The following is a 16,529-nucleotide window of genomic DNA, read 5'->3' on the forward strand; positions in this document are numbered from 1 at the left end:
ATGAGGTCCAATCCTCACTCCGGGAAAACAAAACAAACCGCCGAAAAGGGATTAAAAACCACAAAACAACTTAAAGAAATAAAACACAACATCAAATAAATTAAAAACCAATTTTAAAACGCAAATAAATTAAAATAATAAACTAACATATTAATTAAAACAAAACAATTATTTCAGCGAAAATACACTCAAAAGCGGGTCATCACAGCGTCAATGTCAATATAGTAGTTAACGTAAATTACTACTTGTATGATGGAGTTGCATCTCCAGTACTTTTTGGATCATAACCATTTTGGACTAGTGTTGTGATCTTAGTTATTCAATGGGTCTTTATATATGAAGTATGTTTTAAGCATTTGGGATAGTTCAATTTGGTGCATACTATTGCTAAAAAAAAAAATTGTCCACTGCGAATATTGCATAATGTTAGATGTATATTATGAACATTGCATCTTATATGTCATGAACGGGGGCAAGTAACCTTGTGTTGCATGTCTCGATGCTTCAAATGTCCGTCCGATCATGTACTAATTTAGTATTGAATTTATATATACTTCATATAAGTTTTAGACTTTTTATTTGAGTATATGGTCAAATGTTTAAAATTGTATTTACAAAAAGAAGATATATATATATATATTTTAATTTATTATGCCGAAAATATATTTATCATTTATATATATATCTATCAAAAGCAAGTTTATTTTAATAACTTAATTAATGTTTATGTTTAAGATTAAAATTTTATGTTAGATGAAATTTATATTATAAGATTAAAATTTATGTGTTATATCAATTATTATATTAAAAATTGTAAGATAAATTTTATGTTATATTACATGTTACATTAATTTTATGTTAGAAAATTAATAGACTTGAATAGTAATATTAGAATTTCATGTTATATTAATTAGCAATTTAGCATATAATATATATAATATAATGTCAAAATGTATAAACATATATACCGGTCCGGTTAAGTTTAAACCAGTTTTTAGAATATGAAAACTGGTACCATATTGGGTTAGGATCGGTTTTGACTTTTAAAAATCGATACCGTACTAAATCACTTACAAAATGTACCGATCCAACCCATATGTATATATAGGTAATCCTATGATGCTACGCCAATACATATAGGTATTATGATATTTCATTCCAATATCCAGACAAAGACATCACTTAAAATTGAAAATCAAATTCAAAACTTAGCTTGTCATGGGAAGATTTGGATATTTAATTGAATTGAATTAAATAAAATATTATTAGAATATAATTTTTATTTTGAGATTTGAAAATTTTGAATTATTTATTATATATATATTTTTTAAAAATTAAAAAATTGTAAAGATTAGATGAATTGAAATTTGAAATGACACTACTTTTGGATGCAAAAAGGGCTTAATTCTATTACCAAACACGGCAATCTGCCTAATTGGGTTTGGACCGTTTGGTTCGGACCCGATATGAAGCCCCAAGTCTCCTCCTGGACGTTTGCATCTTCGGTGCCAGTTACACGGCAGCAAACAAGGAGTAGAGAGCAACGAGAGCACGATGAAGAGGTGGAGATTGCTGGTGGCGGTGGTTCCTTTTGTTGTCCTTGCAGCATTCTTAATATTAGCTGTTGACTCTGAGTCGGACGGCGTTGGGGAATGGCAGATCCTCACCAAGCAAAACTTTTCTTCTCAGATTCGACTGCACCCCCATATCCTCCTCTTCGTCACTCTTCCCTGTATTTACTCTCTCCCTCTCTCCCTCTCTGTGTCTCTACATATATAATGCTTATATGTTAATCGGGAATGGTCCTGTGATTTTCCTTTTTTTTTTTTTTTCCCTCTATTTTTCCCCATAAGTTTTTTTGTTTGAATGAGACGAAATGAAGAGTTCTTTTGTTGCTGAACAAATTGAGCCCAGTCTAGTTTTAGAGTGGTGAAGAAAATAAGCTTATTTGTTTTTGATATGTTGTGGGAACTCTTTTCTGCCAGTCAGAACAAACGAAGGCATAGAAGCCAATATTGGATTTAAGGTGTGTGAAGGAGTGCTTACTTTTAATTTTCATGGCCCACTGTCTCCAGGCATTATTTCTGGTTGAAACTTTGCAGGTATTAAAATTTGAGAGCATAAGTGAATTCCGTAAGAATTAATCTTTGCAACATATGATCTTAGGATGCTTTGATTTAGGACTCTAGAATGCTCAAATTTCTGGGTTAGTGGCTGTCCCAGTTTTGCTAATTTTTTTTTTCCCTGTACTAGACCCAATTGGGCATGTTTCACCTAGTTGCCTTTTATAACAAATCAGCCCTTAAATCAATTAATTTTATACCCTTTCCACCTAGGTGTTTCTAGTATATAGTCCCTAGATGATATTTGGGTGGCAGCATTTTGCTTATTTTATAATATCATCTTACTGATATAAAAATCATTAAAAGAAAAGAAATAAGGTTATAATGAAGGAGAAGCTTCATTGTACTGGAGGTAGCGTTAGCAATATTTTCTCCATCAGTTAATCTTCTTAAATAAATAATAATTTTCATGCTTTTCCCACAAACCTGTGGTTTTCACGCATTTGAAAATTTTAAATTAATGGAATTTAATAAAGGGTGCAAATGCAAGGAGGTGATGGTCATTTGAACGGTTGAACCTGTAAAGACATGTTAAAACTTAAAACGTTGGCTGTAAATCTGTCATGTGGGGAAACATGCCATCCATAACTCGTTACTATATATAATGTGGACTTGTAGTGTCTTCAGTTGAAATCTTTGAACCATTCTAAGGTTAGCTTCTCTTTCCTTGCATCTATGCAATCTCAATCTGATACTAATTGCCAAGCCACCTCATGATGCGATAGCTGACTGCGTAGGCACACAGGTATGTTTGTGTCTGTGCAGAAATGATGGAGCATGCCCTGAACATTTTGGGTTGCTAGTTAATAGTTGAAGCGATAACACATATGTGCTAATATAATTTCTTTTCCAATTAGCAGAAGCACGATTTCTTGTGTGGATAGCTTTTTTTTTCCTGCCATCTTGTCTACATTTTGCCTCTTTTCATGTCATGCTACTCATATAGAACCAGCATAGCAATGTATACGGGATTTACATTGAAATATGAATTGAAAATAGTGATCCATGGAAAAGGTTTTCTTAATTCATGCAGCGTAGTCTTTCTCCAGTTGCAAAAGATGTTCCCCTTGGTTATTGATTGTGATGATTTTCATCAACTATTGTTGAGCCAGCCTTTAATATTTTTCTTTTAGACTAAACCCAGTCATTGATTTTGATTTTGATGCAAAGGGTCCGGTGAATTTCGCTCCCTTATGAAAGAAGTATCACATGTGGTTTTTGATCGACAAGAGGAGTTTAGCTTGCTAAAGTTGATGTTTATGTATAGAAATAGGGAAAAGATGTTGGCAGATGCTGTCAATGCTACTGAGGAAATAACAATTTTATACTACCACTATTCTATATCTTACAAATATCGAGGAAGATACCGAGCACAAAATATATTATCCTCAGTCTATCCCTATATGTTGCTTGTGCCTGAAGAACTTCCTCTCAAGTCCTTGAAGAGTCCAGAGGACTTGAAGATGTTTATTAGTTCAACTGACAAGGCTCTGCTTCTCCTTGAATTCTGTGGATGGACCCCTAAATTGCTGGCCAAGGAGAAGAAAAATGGAACTGATAGTGATTCTGGTGCACAAGGTTAGTGGAACATTTATTGGCAACCATGGATAATTTTTCTAAATTTCTTATTTTTCAACTAATCTTATCAATTTTGCCTTGAATCAAATATCTGTATGAGAAATGTGTGAATTTAGTTATGGAGTTGATGAGATATTGCAGATGATGGTGGTGTATGTTTCCTGGAAATTTTATATATTTTAATCTATTTTTTACATAATTAAATAAAACCATGTTTTTTGCAGACTGAGAAAAAATGAAGGTGAAGTATCATGTTAAATTGATTTATTTGGGTTAGGTGACTTTGGCAGTGGCTGGGCGGATCTGACAATTATTTGTGTTTTTCAAATTTTGTGTATATTTTGGGGCTGTGATTTACTACTTTAACCTTCCTTTTTCCTCCTTTTTGTGTTGAAAGCTTGGCCGTAGATATTGCAGATTTTAATGTCCTAAAATTCTTTTAGCTTTCATGTAAATGTGCTAGTAACAAAGAGATTGATAAGAAAATTGTTTCACCAAAAAGCATGCTCATGGTATTGAATATATGTAAAAAAATTAAATATTTAATGCAGAATAGTGAATCAATTTAGTTGCTCTGTATGATTTTGTATCCCAAGTTCCATTTAATATTTAATTAATTTAAATAACTAAAATCATCCTAATTTTCCCAACTTTTTGACTGTAACCTTGGCAATGATCATGTCACTTATCTAAAAAAAAAATTTATTGCAGAAATAGTGAATCAATTTAGCTGCTCTGTATGGTTTTGTATCCCGAGTTCCATTGATGATTTATTAATTTTTACTTCAATTAGTGACATCATCAATTTTTTTTTTTTTCAAATAAACTTTTTTGTATTACTTTTTCATCATAACCTTTTTTGTAACATAGACAATCATCTTGACTATGTTAGCGGAAACAAAAGCTTTGGTATGATTAAGAATGTCCCTATTGGCTACTTTTATTTTGTGGAGTTAATTTTATCCCTCAGTGATAGTAACATAATTTTCTTTGCAGGCATGGGCTTTAATGAATCACCGACTAACCAGAAGGTGGCTGGTAGTTTCTAACTGCAAATGATTGCAAGACTGATTTTGAAGTAAAAAAAAAAAAAATTATCAATAACACATTTGTCACTTCTCCTTCTTTTCACGAACAGGGGATGAAAAATGGAAGTGTGGTGTGGAAAATGGGTTCAGTGAAGTTCCTTGGCTTGTGGAATTTAGCTCAAGAAATGGAAGTGCTCCTTTTGAGGAAATTGAGAATGTTCACTCTAGCGCCTCTTCCTGTTCCTTAGAAGAATTTCAGCAGTTTGATTCTTTCTTCTCGAAGTTCATGATTGTTGCAAGAGAGCTCTTTCTGCCCCCAGAAAGGCATAGATTTGGTCTGGTCTCAGATAGATCAATGCTTTCATCTCTTGGTCTTGAAGATTCTGATTCATGGTTTGCAGTGCTTTACTTTGCTGGATGTCCTACTTGTTTAAAGATTATTAGGAAAGAGGATGACCTCAATAATGTTTTACACATTGACAATCCTGTTGTTACGGAGGTAATTTTATCCAGTTTGCTCATCAATTATCTGTTGATCCCGGTCTTTTATAAGGTTTCCATACATTATATGGTCTTGTTTAAAAAATTGTGGCTAAAACCTTTTCAGATGTATGAGTTACTTGGCTGATTCAATGAATCAATGTGAGTGGGATCAGTAGTTGGCCTTGCCTAGAATGTCTCATCCAGTGGTTTAACTATTCATCAGAAAAATATTTATCTTTTAGCTTATCTAGTGAAATTTTACATGCTGAGGGCCAGGGGTGGGGGCTGGGTCACCCGTACCTGCCCAGCCCAGTCTGCGCATCCCGCTAGGGCACTGGTGGTTGGGGGCTGGGTTCCCTACCTGCCTGCCTGTTTGGATATAAATACTTAAAATCCCTAATTTAATGCATGTCATTCTCTCTAGCCGCACCCCATCCCTCTCTTTCTTCCTTTTCTTCTCTTCTCTTGTTCTTTTTCTTCTTCGTCTATCTCTCGACCAAGGGTGGGTCTCAAGAGCAAGGTAGAGATTTTGTATATCCATATGTTGGATTTTGGACCATATTTGTGCGATTTTGTTTGGATTTGTGGCAGTTTTTGTATATTTTAGATTTTTTTGGATTGGATCTATTGTCTCTGGTGGATTTCTGGGCTGATTGACAGACAAAGTGTTGAAAAATCCACCTGCCAGTATAGGGCGGCTAGCAGCCCTACTGAGGGCCTGTCTTTTCTATTGAGACAGTTAAGCTCATACCATTTAGTATCTCATTTGTCTTAGTACGTAGAAAGCCTTTAGCTGCTGGCCTCAATTCTTGCAATATTTTTTGTGTCAGTGAGGTCGGACTAAAGATGGTTGCTTGTTCTCTGTACTGTATATAAGCAGCACTGGTTCTTCGGAGCCATGTCCACATCAGATGTGCTTTTCTTTGTAGGGGTGTGAATTTAATGTAATATTATTGATGGTAGTGGTAAATATAATAAGTCATGCAATTTAAGCCTTTGTGTGTCTCTCCTTTGCAAGTGTAATTTTTTTTTTTTTTTTGATACATTTGGGGAGGGGGTTTTCGAACTCAAGACCTCCTTTGTAAGTGTAATTTAAGGATGCAAATTTAATTAGGCTACATTTGGATGTTGAGGTAATCTTAGATAATCTGTAGTAAAATGTAGTAAATAGTAACCTCACTAACCAAGCACATCCTTAGATTATTATAAGCTGCAATGATAGAACTTTTAAAAATGTGTTATGTCTCCGTCTCATTATGTATATCGAGATTTACCACTTTTCTTGTCCCACAATGGATGTCTATGTCCAAAGATAAAGCATAAAACTTCTTACCTTCCCACCATACCGTCTGCTCATACTTTTCCACCACACATTTCAGAAGTTGAGATAATTGAGAAGCAATTGTCTTTTCTTACAATCTCTGCATTTGGCAACTTAGACATACGTTAATTGACAGAGGGAGTATATATTTGCCATAAACTTGCACTCACAAATGTGGACCTGCTGTACCCATTCTATGCAATATCAGGGAGTATTTGGTGTTATACATGTATCCTCAATTATGTGCTGACCATCATCGCTCTGTACAGTTTGGCCACATCTGGTTTACTCTAAACAACCTTCGATTTCCATAAATTTTGATGATGATGAACTCTAAGACCATGCGAACGCAACATGTCTTTTACTTGAGTAAATGGAAAAACCTGCCTTCTAATTCCACTTAAGAAGGAAATGCTTTTGCAAACAGGGAGTCATGCTGCTTTATATGTTCTATCTGAATATGGTTTCATGTGGACGATTTAAATAATGTAATTGAAACAACTTATTTGATTGTATTCCTCTTTTAACTTGTTAAGTTTGTTTGATTTAACATACCTTCTATTTGTAATTGTTCTATCTAACCGATGTTTGGTAAATTGCATGCAGTGGTGTTAGTATAGCCAATATCTGTCTATTCATGGGCTGTCAGGTGTTGAATTTCTCTGTTTCTCATTTTTAGTAAGCTTTGATATATGGTCATGTATTAAGCTGAACTTGACTTCCTTTCGTGCCAAGGGGTTTTTGTACAACCTGTAATGCTGTCTGTCTTTCCACATCTTCTTCTTCATCTCTCCCTCTCTCTCTCTCACTCACACACACACACACACACAAACACACAGAGACATGGTTTGGTTGTTTTCTAGCAATTCTTATGTTAGCATGTTTCTCTTTGAATCATGCAGCTGGAAGGAGATAAGAATGATATCGAGCCTGCTTTACCTGCAAATAAGCCCTCAATGCTTCTATTTGTGGATAGATCATCTGACTTATCAGAAACTAGAGGCAGGGTTAAGGAAGCTCTTGATGCATTTAGAGAATTGGCGCTGCACTATTATATTTCAAATCAGATAAGCGAGCAAGAGAGGGAACTGCCAGAGAAACCCTCAGTCCAAGATTATCAAGCATTGGGTAGTATAGCAAAACATCCGAGATTCAAACTATCTCCAACAGCTCGGAAGATTAAATTAAAGGAGAAGCTGTCCACCATCATGATTGTAAATGATGAAAAACATGTCACTTTAGATAAATTAGCTTCAAATTTAGAAGACAGTTCCTTGCCTAAGATCTTGGCACGCCTTCTTCAACAAAATAAAGAACTTAAATTAAGCTCCCTTGTGAAGGAGTTGGGTTTCCAACTTTTATCTGATGATATTGACATCAAGTCAACAAATACATTGCCATCACAGAGAGTTCAGCCTGATCAAGTTTCACCTGTAGTTTTTAAGGAAGGTCTCAACTCAAATACTGATGATCTGGACAAAGATCAACCCACAGAAAGAAGCTTATCTGCTCAGGTGCAGGAGGGAAATTCTAAACTCACTGATGGTGAACCTTCTTCTCAATATAATGAAGGGACAAAGGCTTATGTTGATAACATTAAGCAATTAATATCTGTTGGAGCCCACCAATCTGTTACAGCTCTTAAAGATGTAGTGGTTGAAGAGAAAATACCTGAAGATGTGGCTGTTGAACAAAATAAGTTTTCTCATGTAGACAACTTAGGTGAACAACAGCTTCACTTTCAAAGTTTTGAGGGCTCTTTCTTCTTTTCTGATGGTAACTACCGGTTACTTAGAGCCATGACTGGTGGTTCAAAGATTCCATCTGTGGTAATAATTGATCCAACTTTGCAGCAACATTATGTACTACCCCAAGAGTCAAATTTCAGCTACTCTTCACTTGCTGATTTTCTTGATGGATTTATTAATGGAAGTCTTCTTCCATATCAACGGTCCGAACCTGTTATTCAAAGCCCTAGGGAGGCCACTCGTCCTCCATTTGTAAACGTGGATTTTCATGAGATGAATTCTGTTCCTCGAGTTACGACACATACATTCTCTGAGCTGGTTCTTGGTTTTAACCAATCTGACACTAAATATGCAGTCCATGCCTGGAATAAGGATGTGTTGGTCCTTTTTAGCAATAATTGGTGTGGGTATTGCCAGAGGATGGAACTGGTTGTTCGTGAAGTATATCGGGCTGTGAAGGGCTACATGAATGCATTAATGGGTGGATCAAGGGATGTGGAAAAATTGTTTAATAGTGGTAAGTACTTAATATAGTTCTTAATTAAATGGGCATCATAATTTCCTTTATCTTGTATTTCCTTTTGTTTTGCCCCTTGTAAATTCATTAACACTAGACCAATAAAAAATATGAAATTTGAGTCCACATAAAGTATGAGGTAAAATGGATAGACTTCTTTGTGAGTTCTCAACTCCACAATAAAGTCGAATAATTGACTTTTGCATGATGGACACGGTTAGATATTTAGTCCATTGTCCATGGCCCAAATGCCATCTTGTCTCCCTCTAGACGAAGATTTCAAAAGCCCACTTCTTTTTTTTTTGACAAGTAGCATTGTATTGATAGAAATAGGCATAGTCTAAGTACGCAGGAAGTATACACAACAAATGCCTATGTACCATTAAGTACTAGTGTGGGATACAAACAGATCATGAAAACTGTCTTCATTACAACTAATGACTGAAGCCCCAGAAAATAAAGTATTATAAAAGAATCTCTCCAGCTCATCTAAGGAATGTTCCCGATCTTCAAAACACCTCTTATTTCTCTCCATCCACTATTACCACATAATGCAGATGGGAATCATTTTCCACATAGCAACAATGTGAGCATTTTGCCATTTCCCCTAATTCCTTTCCCTCACCTAAGAATATCAATAGCTCTTCCAGGCATAACCCAAGCCACACCAGTTCGGTTAAAAATATCATTCCACAAGAACCCGTCCACCTTACAATGTAAGAAAAGATGATCCACAGATTCCCCATTTTCCTTACACGAAACACCAATCCATAATGATAGAGACCACGTTTCCTCAAATTATCAGTATGGAGCAATCTTCCAAGAGAAGCAGTCCATACAAAGAAAGCAATCTTTGGAGGCACCTTACACTTCCAAATAGCCTTCTAAGGGAAACAATGATCATTAGAGAATCCCGAGAGAGCCTTGTAAAAGGATCGCACCAAGAACCTATTACTCCCACCAGGAATTCAAATCATCCTATCCTCCTTCACACTACCGAATGACAAAGCATACAAGGAATCGAAAGAATCAGCAAATGTTCCAAGTTCCCAATCACAAGTCGCTCTAAACAAACTGACATTCAATGGAAAGAACTATTAGAACACACCAACGAATCAGCCAACACAGCCTCTTTATCACTAGAAATCTGGTAAGGAGGCAGAAAGACATACTTAAGAGCCCTTGCACCACACCAAACATTGTGCCAAAAGTAGACACCATGACCATGTCCAACTGCCAACCTGAAAAAGTTGGAGAAACCCTCCCATCTGGAACGAATATATTTCCACAAATCCACACTTTAAGTTCAACCTTGATCATTTGGAATTGAATTTAATCATTAGAGTTCAATCAATGGCAAAATTGTTAAATAAAAGGACAAGTAAACAACCATTTGACATTTGTGGTTGAAAAAAAAGGTGAAAAGCTAAGTTTTATGGTGATATACGGTCATTTCGGTTTAGATGATGAAAAGATGGCATATTTTCCCTAATCAAGTATGTTGTAAGATTCCTTGTCAATTTCATGACATATATAAGCATCCTCTTCACTGTATTTGTTGCAATTGTCATTGGTCATTACCTTAGTTTCTAGTTTTATGTCATATGGTATATACTTGTATGGCGAGATCTGTATTAAAACTTGCTAGTTTCATGTCATATAGTAATCATTGTTGAGCGCTTCTTGAAACTTACTTGGCGCTTGGTTAAGAGAAATCTAACACTTTCTCTGGCTTCCATATTTATAAGAATGCAATTATGAGTGGTTGTAAAGTCGCTTCTTTGCGTATGAGGTATCTAGGCCTCTTGTTGGGATCTCATTTTAATGTCTAATCCATTAGGGATGGTATTTGTGAGAAGGTAAAGTAAAGATTGGTTGGATGGAAGAGGTTATATTTGTCAAAGGGTGGTAGAGTTACTCTTATAAAGAGTACTTTGGCAAATTTGCCCACTTATTTTTATGTATGTTTTTCCTCTTGTTCACATTGCTAATAGCATTGAAAGATGACTGAGGGACTTCTTATGGGGAGATGTGAGGGTGGTGCTAAAATCTCCCTAGTGATCTGACCTAAGGTTTTATCCCATATATCGAAAGGGGTTTGTTGGGAAACTGATTCCTTTTAACTGGGTTCTATTTGAGAAGTGGTTATAGTGCATGCCAAGGAGACAAAAAGCCATTGAAGGATGCTGATAGACATGAAATATGGTAGTTCTTGGGGGGATTGGTGCTCAAATGATGTTGGGATTTATGGGGTTGGTCTATAGAAAACAATTCAAAGGAGTTAAGGGGATTTCTCTAGATTTACTAGATACAAGGAGGGAAATGAGTTAAAATAAGTTTCCAACACGATGTATAATGTGGAGATCAACCTCTTAACAGGGCTTTCTTGGTAATGTAGATTTTGAATGGTTCCAATCAATGGGAAGTGGCTTTTTTTGTTTTTATTTTTTTATAGCAGTATCTGATTTGGAGATCTTTGCCTTGTTCTATGCCTGGATGTACTCTGCTCAATGGATCAGGGGAGAGAAGACAGGATGTGTTGGGTTTCATCCTGGAGAGGTGTTTGGTGTGAAATCGTTTTGCTGGCATTCTCTCTACCCCCCCCCCCCCCCCCTTCACCCTGGCGGAAATTTTCATTTCCCATGGAAGATCTGGAGGTGTAAGGCTCCAGCTGGCATTCTTTGCTTGGGTTGTAGCATTAGGGAAAATCCTTGTACGACATGGTTTAAGGAAGCATTGTTTGTTTTCCAGAAGATTTTGTAGTGAAAACCTATGTTGGCAGACGTGTTTTCTGGAGAAAAGAATTTGTATTTAACTTTTCGGGAGCATTACAGTATTTTCGCGCTTTGGATTTGAGAGCTAGTCATGTAAGTTGTTGTCATATAATTTTGATAGCCTTGATTTCATCTATTAGACTAGGGAAATTACTTGTTTTGACCATATGGAGTGCTGTGTGCTGTTAGAATGTGTAAAATACGTAAATTATGGATTTTTTGCGTTTCCCTTTAAATTATGAAATGGTAGAAGAATGCTCGAACATAATATCTTATGAGTCTTCAGGTTTTAACAATTTGCTATTCATGTGGCAGACACTTCGACGGATGCCTTGGTGAAGCTTCCACTGATCTATTTAATGGATTGCACATTGAATGATTGCAGTTTCATATTAAAATCAATGGATCAGGTCTGGGATCTACATTTAATTTCTGTATTTGTTGAATGTTTCACATGATTTGTTGTTTGAAGGTTGTGTTCTTCTCCAACATCTTAGTTGGCAAAAAATTTCAGTTTCTTTTTGGGCTAGGGTGCTTTTTTTTTGTTTTTTGTTTTTTTTTGGGAAGTTTTTCATATTTGCTGTGGAATCTTTGATTTCGTAATTTATCATGTTGCTTTATGTGATATACTGTGTTATTCTCTTAAGTTTCCCATTTATTTAATAAGTTCGTTGCTAGATCTCATTATTCATAAGACAATATAATTGTTTACTTATAAAAAAAGGACATATATATAGGTTCGCACCCATTAATCTCTTTGAGCTAAAAACTAATCACACAAATGGCAATCATAAGTAGGACTGCCAATAGAATAAGCGTAAAGATCAGCTAATACTTATCAGCCTTGTTTTCAAACACATTGTTTCAAAACTCACTGTTCAGCAGTAGAAAAGTGGGAATGATAGCCAATGGATTCTATCTCAAATTGTAGTGCTTCCTTAATAAAAATGGAATAGAGGTTGTCATCATGGATTCAAGAGCCGTTGGATGTATATGTGACTTGACAATAAAAGAAATAAGAGTATTCAGGGTCAAGAATTAAACCATTTGATCGACTGCAGTCGGAATGCGATCTGAAAAATATATTTAACTATCTGTTAATAAAATGCTAAATTTTTCTATTGCCATAATCAAAAAATGAAACTAAGATTATTTGAATCTCTAGCCTGATGGTAGGGGTGTAATGAAATGGTCATTAAGGTTTGGGGTTTAAGTGGTCAGTTATAAAAAAGGGTTTGGGGTTTGACTGGTAGTTTTTTATGGAATTCATATATATATATATTTATCGGTAAACAAAATTTTATTGATCATAAGAATAGGCAAAAGCCCAGGTATACGGGACATATACAAGAGTGTAGCCTTAGCGTGCTAGTTCAGCGGTACAAGAAATTCATGGAAACTCATTCCATTGAAATCAATTACAACCGACCAATGAAGTAAAGTATTGAAAAACAATTTCCTAAGCTCTTTCAATTAAACTTGAAAGAAAGATGTGTTAGCTAGCTTAATGGTAAAGACGAACTAGGGATATGACTAGGTTTTAAATTCTCTCACTTCCCAACTTCTTTTCTTTTGTGCTTGTGAAAATGAACCGGTCTGGACAATGATTAGTTAATGTCGCCAGTTCTTCTTTGACCCATTTTTCAAATGGCTCCTTTGACTTCCCAACATTCTGTTTTTCTGTTGAACTCATGGAAATGAATCGGTCAGGTCAATGATCAGTTTGGTTTACCAAACCTCTGGTTATAGGTGAAATGGACCAAAGTGACCAAATTTTAGTTGTGGGGGTAAATTAGATTGGAACTAAGGTAAGAAGTTGAAGCTCTGATTGGTCTAATTATCATTGTCTGTCTGGTCTTGAAACATTTCCCAAACCTATTGGAAATTCTCAACATACATTTTCCAGAGGTTCCTAAAAATTGGTGGAATATTAGGAAACTGGTGGATGTTACTAAACTTCTGAAGTACAAAAATGTTATTGAATTTAAGCTGGAGCCGCCCTTATCATATGAGACTTAGAAGTTGCATCTAATTTTTTTTTACATTGTTGAGTAATTACTAAACATTTTAGTTCAACATTTACTGGCAGTTGCAACTTAAAGTTATTTCTCAAGTTTAGAGTTGCATCCTAGTTTTTTTTACTTATGTAAAAAAAAAAAGAGTTACATCCTAGTTTTTGTGTTGATTTTTGGTGTAATTGTTTGTACTTCTGTAATATGTATAGGATTAGGAGATCTTGACCTGCTTGCCAGGAAATGCTGTTCTGCCAAAACTATTGAACAGTTATACAATCAGAGCCATTCTTTGATTAACCTGCCATTTTATTTATGTTCTTTTGTTTTACTGCGATTGTGCAGGGAGAATTTTATCCTGCTCTGATGTTATTTCCAGCAGAAAGGAAAAATACTGTCTTCTATGATGGAGATATGGCAGTAGCTGATGTAATCAAGTTCATATGTGATCATGGAAGCAATTCTCATCATCTTATGAGTGATAAGGGTAATTTTCTTCATTTGTATATTTTTGACAAGTTACGGAGATTACCAATTCATATGAAGGAAACTGATTAACTTTGATAACTTGGATGTTGCCTGCTTTGGAATGTTGCTCACGTTTGTTTTACCTTCTGGGCTTCCGCCATCGCATTGTCTTGCTTTTAGCAATTCTGAGTGCTACTCACTGCTCTTCTTGTGGCTTTGAAAAATCGTCTATTTCTGTTGCTAGTCTGTATGCTATAAATGTCTGGTACTTCTTTCTTCAGTAGAGTTTTACTTTTTTGTCCTCTTGGTAGTTTCTTAGTTGGTTCACATATCATAATTTAATCTTCTTTGAACTCCTGTTTTTGTTGGTCAGTTGGTTTTGTGCAGATACATTGCAAATGTTGCTTTCATCCTACCACATAAGAAATGTCATAGCAGTTATCAGAGCGTTATAGCCTTATTTTATGGTTTTTGTTACTGTACTTACAAAAGAAAGACCTGCATGTTCACATTTAAAATGATCACTTTTCTTTTTAATTTGATTAATATCTTAAAGCGTTGCTATTAGTGGTTTAGTTTTTATTTTTTATTTTTTGCAATAATAGACCAATGGGTTCATATATGCTATATGCGTGTAGAGAAAGGTAAACCTGCACTAGATACTGTTGCTGAGTGCCATATGGGTCACCTTGTGAAATGCAGCATGGGTATAGAAAATAAATTTGTTATTCCATTTTGAAGGTGAATTGATTGCCCCATTTTCATCCTGTTGGGATAAAACTTATTTGTGTACATGGGGCTGATGGAGTATACATGTTGGTCCTTGAGATTGAAAGTACCTTCATCGAAGAAAATGAACCTGTCAACTCGCTGGCTATATGTATAAATAACTATGCAGACAAAATACAGAAGTTTCTTGACAAACTCTTTGGAATTCGAATTGAATTGTAAATTTTGTAAGAAATGGTTGGAAGAGCTTGCTCAGTTTGTGCCGATATTTCATTGTTTCTTCCTTCGCTACATTGTTTTGTTTCAAAGTCGGTTCATTGTGTTCACTAGTTAGTTATTCCTTTTTTTAATGGCTTTTCCCCAACTGCATAAACCTTGTATGCTAGTGTAGGAATTCTACGGACCGTTGCTGCAAAGAAAGGCAAGAGTCCGGATCTATTTAAGGATGCATCTACAACTGAAATTCATGACAAAATCCCCCTCGCAGAGGACAAATTCCATGAAGCCCTATTAAAAGACAGGACGCCAAAGGGAGTCTTCAAGTACATCCAAACCAAATCTCATACATCGAAAGACTTGCATGAAACTGCCCCACATGTTGTAGCTGGTTCTGTCCTAATTGCTACCGACAAACTTTTCAGCGTACAACCATTTGGTCAGTCTTTAGTTCTCATTGTGAAAGCTGATGAAATTACTGGATTTCAAGGTCTAATTATCAACAAGCCTATCGGATGGGACTCACTGAGTGAACTGGAAGAAGGGTTAGAAATGCTAAAAGAAGCTCCTCTGTCCTTTGGGGGACCACTTATGACACACGGAGCACCTCTTGTAGCCTTAACTCGAAGAGATACTAAAAATCAGTATCCTGAAGTTCTACCAGGTGTTTACTTCATTGATCAAGTCGCCACAATCCGTGAAATTGAAGACTACAAGTCAGGCAACCGATCCATTGCTGCCTATTGGTTTTTCTTGGGCTACTCCAGCTGGGGTTGGGATCAGCTGTTTGATGAGATTGCTGAAGGGGCATGGAATGTCAGCAATGATGGTTTGAGCCATTTAAAATGGCCATGAAGTTTTTAACTATTTAATCAGCTGGATTGCATGGCTTCAAATAGGATAGAACCTTTGGGTAACTCAAGCAGGGACTTCAAAACAGCGGACGATCACTGAGGTATGGTTACACAGAAGAACGTAGCATACATACATTAGAACTTGATATGTTTATAATATTGATAGTATTTTGTGCACGATAATTGTAAATGCAATACTGTCAGTTGTATTTCTACTAAAATGAGTTACCCAGCTGTAATTCCAACAAGATTTTCATGCTTGAATAGTTATCACTTTGGGATTTTAATTTTTGGGTCAGTTTATTTTATGATTGAACATGGTTTGATGAATTTATTCTCTCGTCTTGTTTGGACTTTAATAAAATGTTTGTACAAAGAGTGCATCTATACATAGGATGCGGTGTAAACGTAACTTGAGGTGGTTCGCCCTAAGAGACGGCTAGAAGCGACTGGAGTCCACCAGAATCTGGTCAGAAGTAGCAGGGATCCCATTCCATGACTGAGTTTACATCTATATTATAAATTGGGTGGCTCTACCGCCACCACTGGTGGGTGGCGGAGCTACCGTTAGTTGATTTTGTGTTTTTTTTTTTGCTTTAAATATATTATATATATATATAACACTTTAATTAAAAAAAACAATATTATTAAAAAATACTTATTTAATCATTAAATAAT

At 35.6% G+C, this 16,529-nt stretch overlaps 1 protein-coding gene across 2 annotated transcripts; it reads left to right on the forward strand.

Moving 5' to 3' along the window:
* Positions 1 to 1,443: 1,443 nt before the first annotated feature.
* LOC122309797 lies at positions 1,444 to 16,138 on the forward strand. 2 transcript variants are annotated; one of them, XM_043123452.1, is made up of 8 exons: positions 1,444 to 1,732; positions 3,294 to 3,701; positions 4,698 to 4,739; positions 4,840 to 5,228; positions 7,436 to 8,798; positions 11,888 to 11,982; positions 13,930 to 14,071; positions 15,269 to 16,138. In XM_043123452.1, the coding sequence occupies exons 1-8, from the start codon at positions 1,555 to 1,557 to the stop codon at positions 15,850 to 15,852; spliced, it is 3,201 nt and encodes a 1,066-aa protein (XP_042979386.1). In that variant the 5' UTR covers positions 1,444 to 1,554; the 3' UTR covers positions 15,853 to 16,138. The 2 variants fall into 2 exon arrangements, with proteins under 2 accessions (XP_042979386.1, XP_042979385.1); XM_043123451.1 differs by having other exon boundaries at positions 1,446 to 1,732; positions 15,173 to 16,138.
* The last annotated feature ends 391 nt before the right edge of the window (positions 16,139 to 16,529 follow it).

The sequence above is a fragment of the Carya illinoinensis genome, chromosome 5 (genome assembly GCF_018687715.1).
Source record: "Carya illinoinensis cultivar Pawnee chromosome 5, C.illinoinensisPawnee_v1, whole genome shotgun sequence".
NCBI lineage: Eukaryota > Viridiplantae > Streptophyta > Magnoliopsida > Fagales > Juglandaceae > Carya > Carya illinoinensis.

Bases quoted from the DNA above. Each gene is read 5' to 3' on its own strand.
- LOC122309797 (XM_043123451.1), top strand. From the start codon at position 1,555: ATGAAGAGGTGGAGATTGCTGGTGGCGGTGGTTCCTTTTGTTGTCCTT. The intron at 11,983-13,929 runs GTCTGGGATCTA...GCGATTGTGCAG, and splicing joins TATTAAAATCAATGGATCAG to GGAGAATTTTATCCTGCTCT. The intron at 14,072-15,172 runs GTAATTTTCTTC...ATGCTAGTGTAG, and splicing joins TCATCTTATGAGTGATAAGG to GAATTCTACGGACCGTTGCT.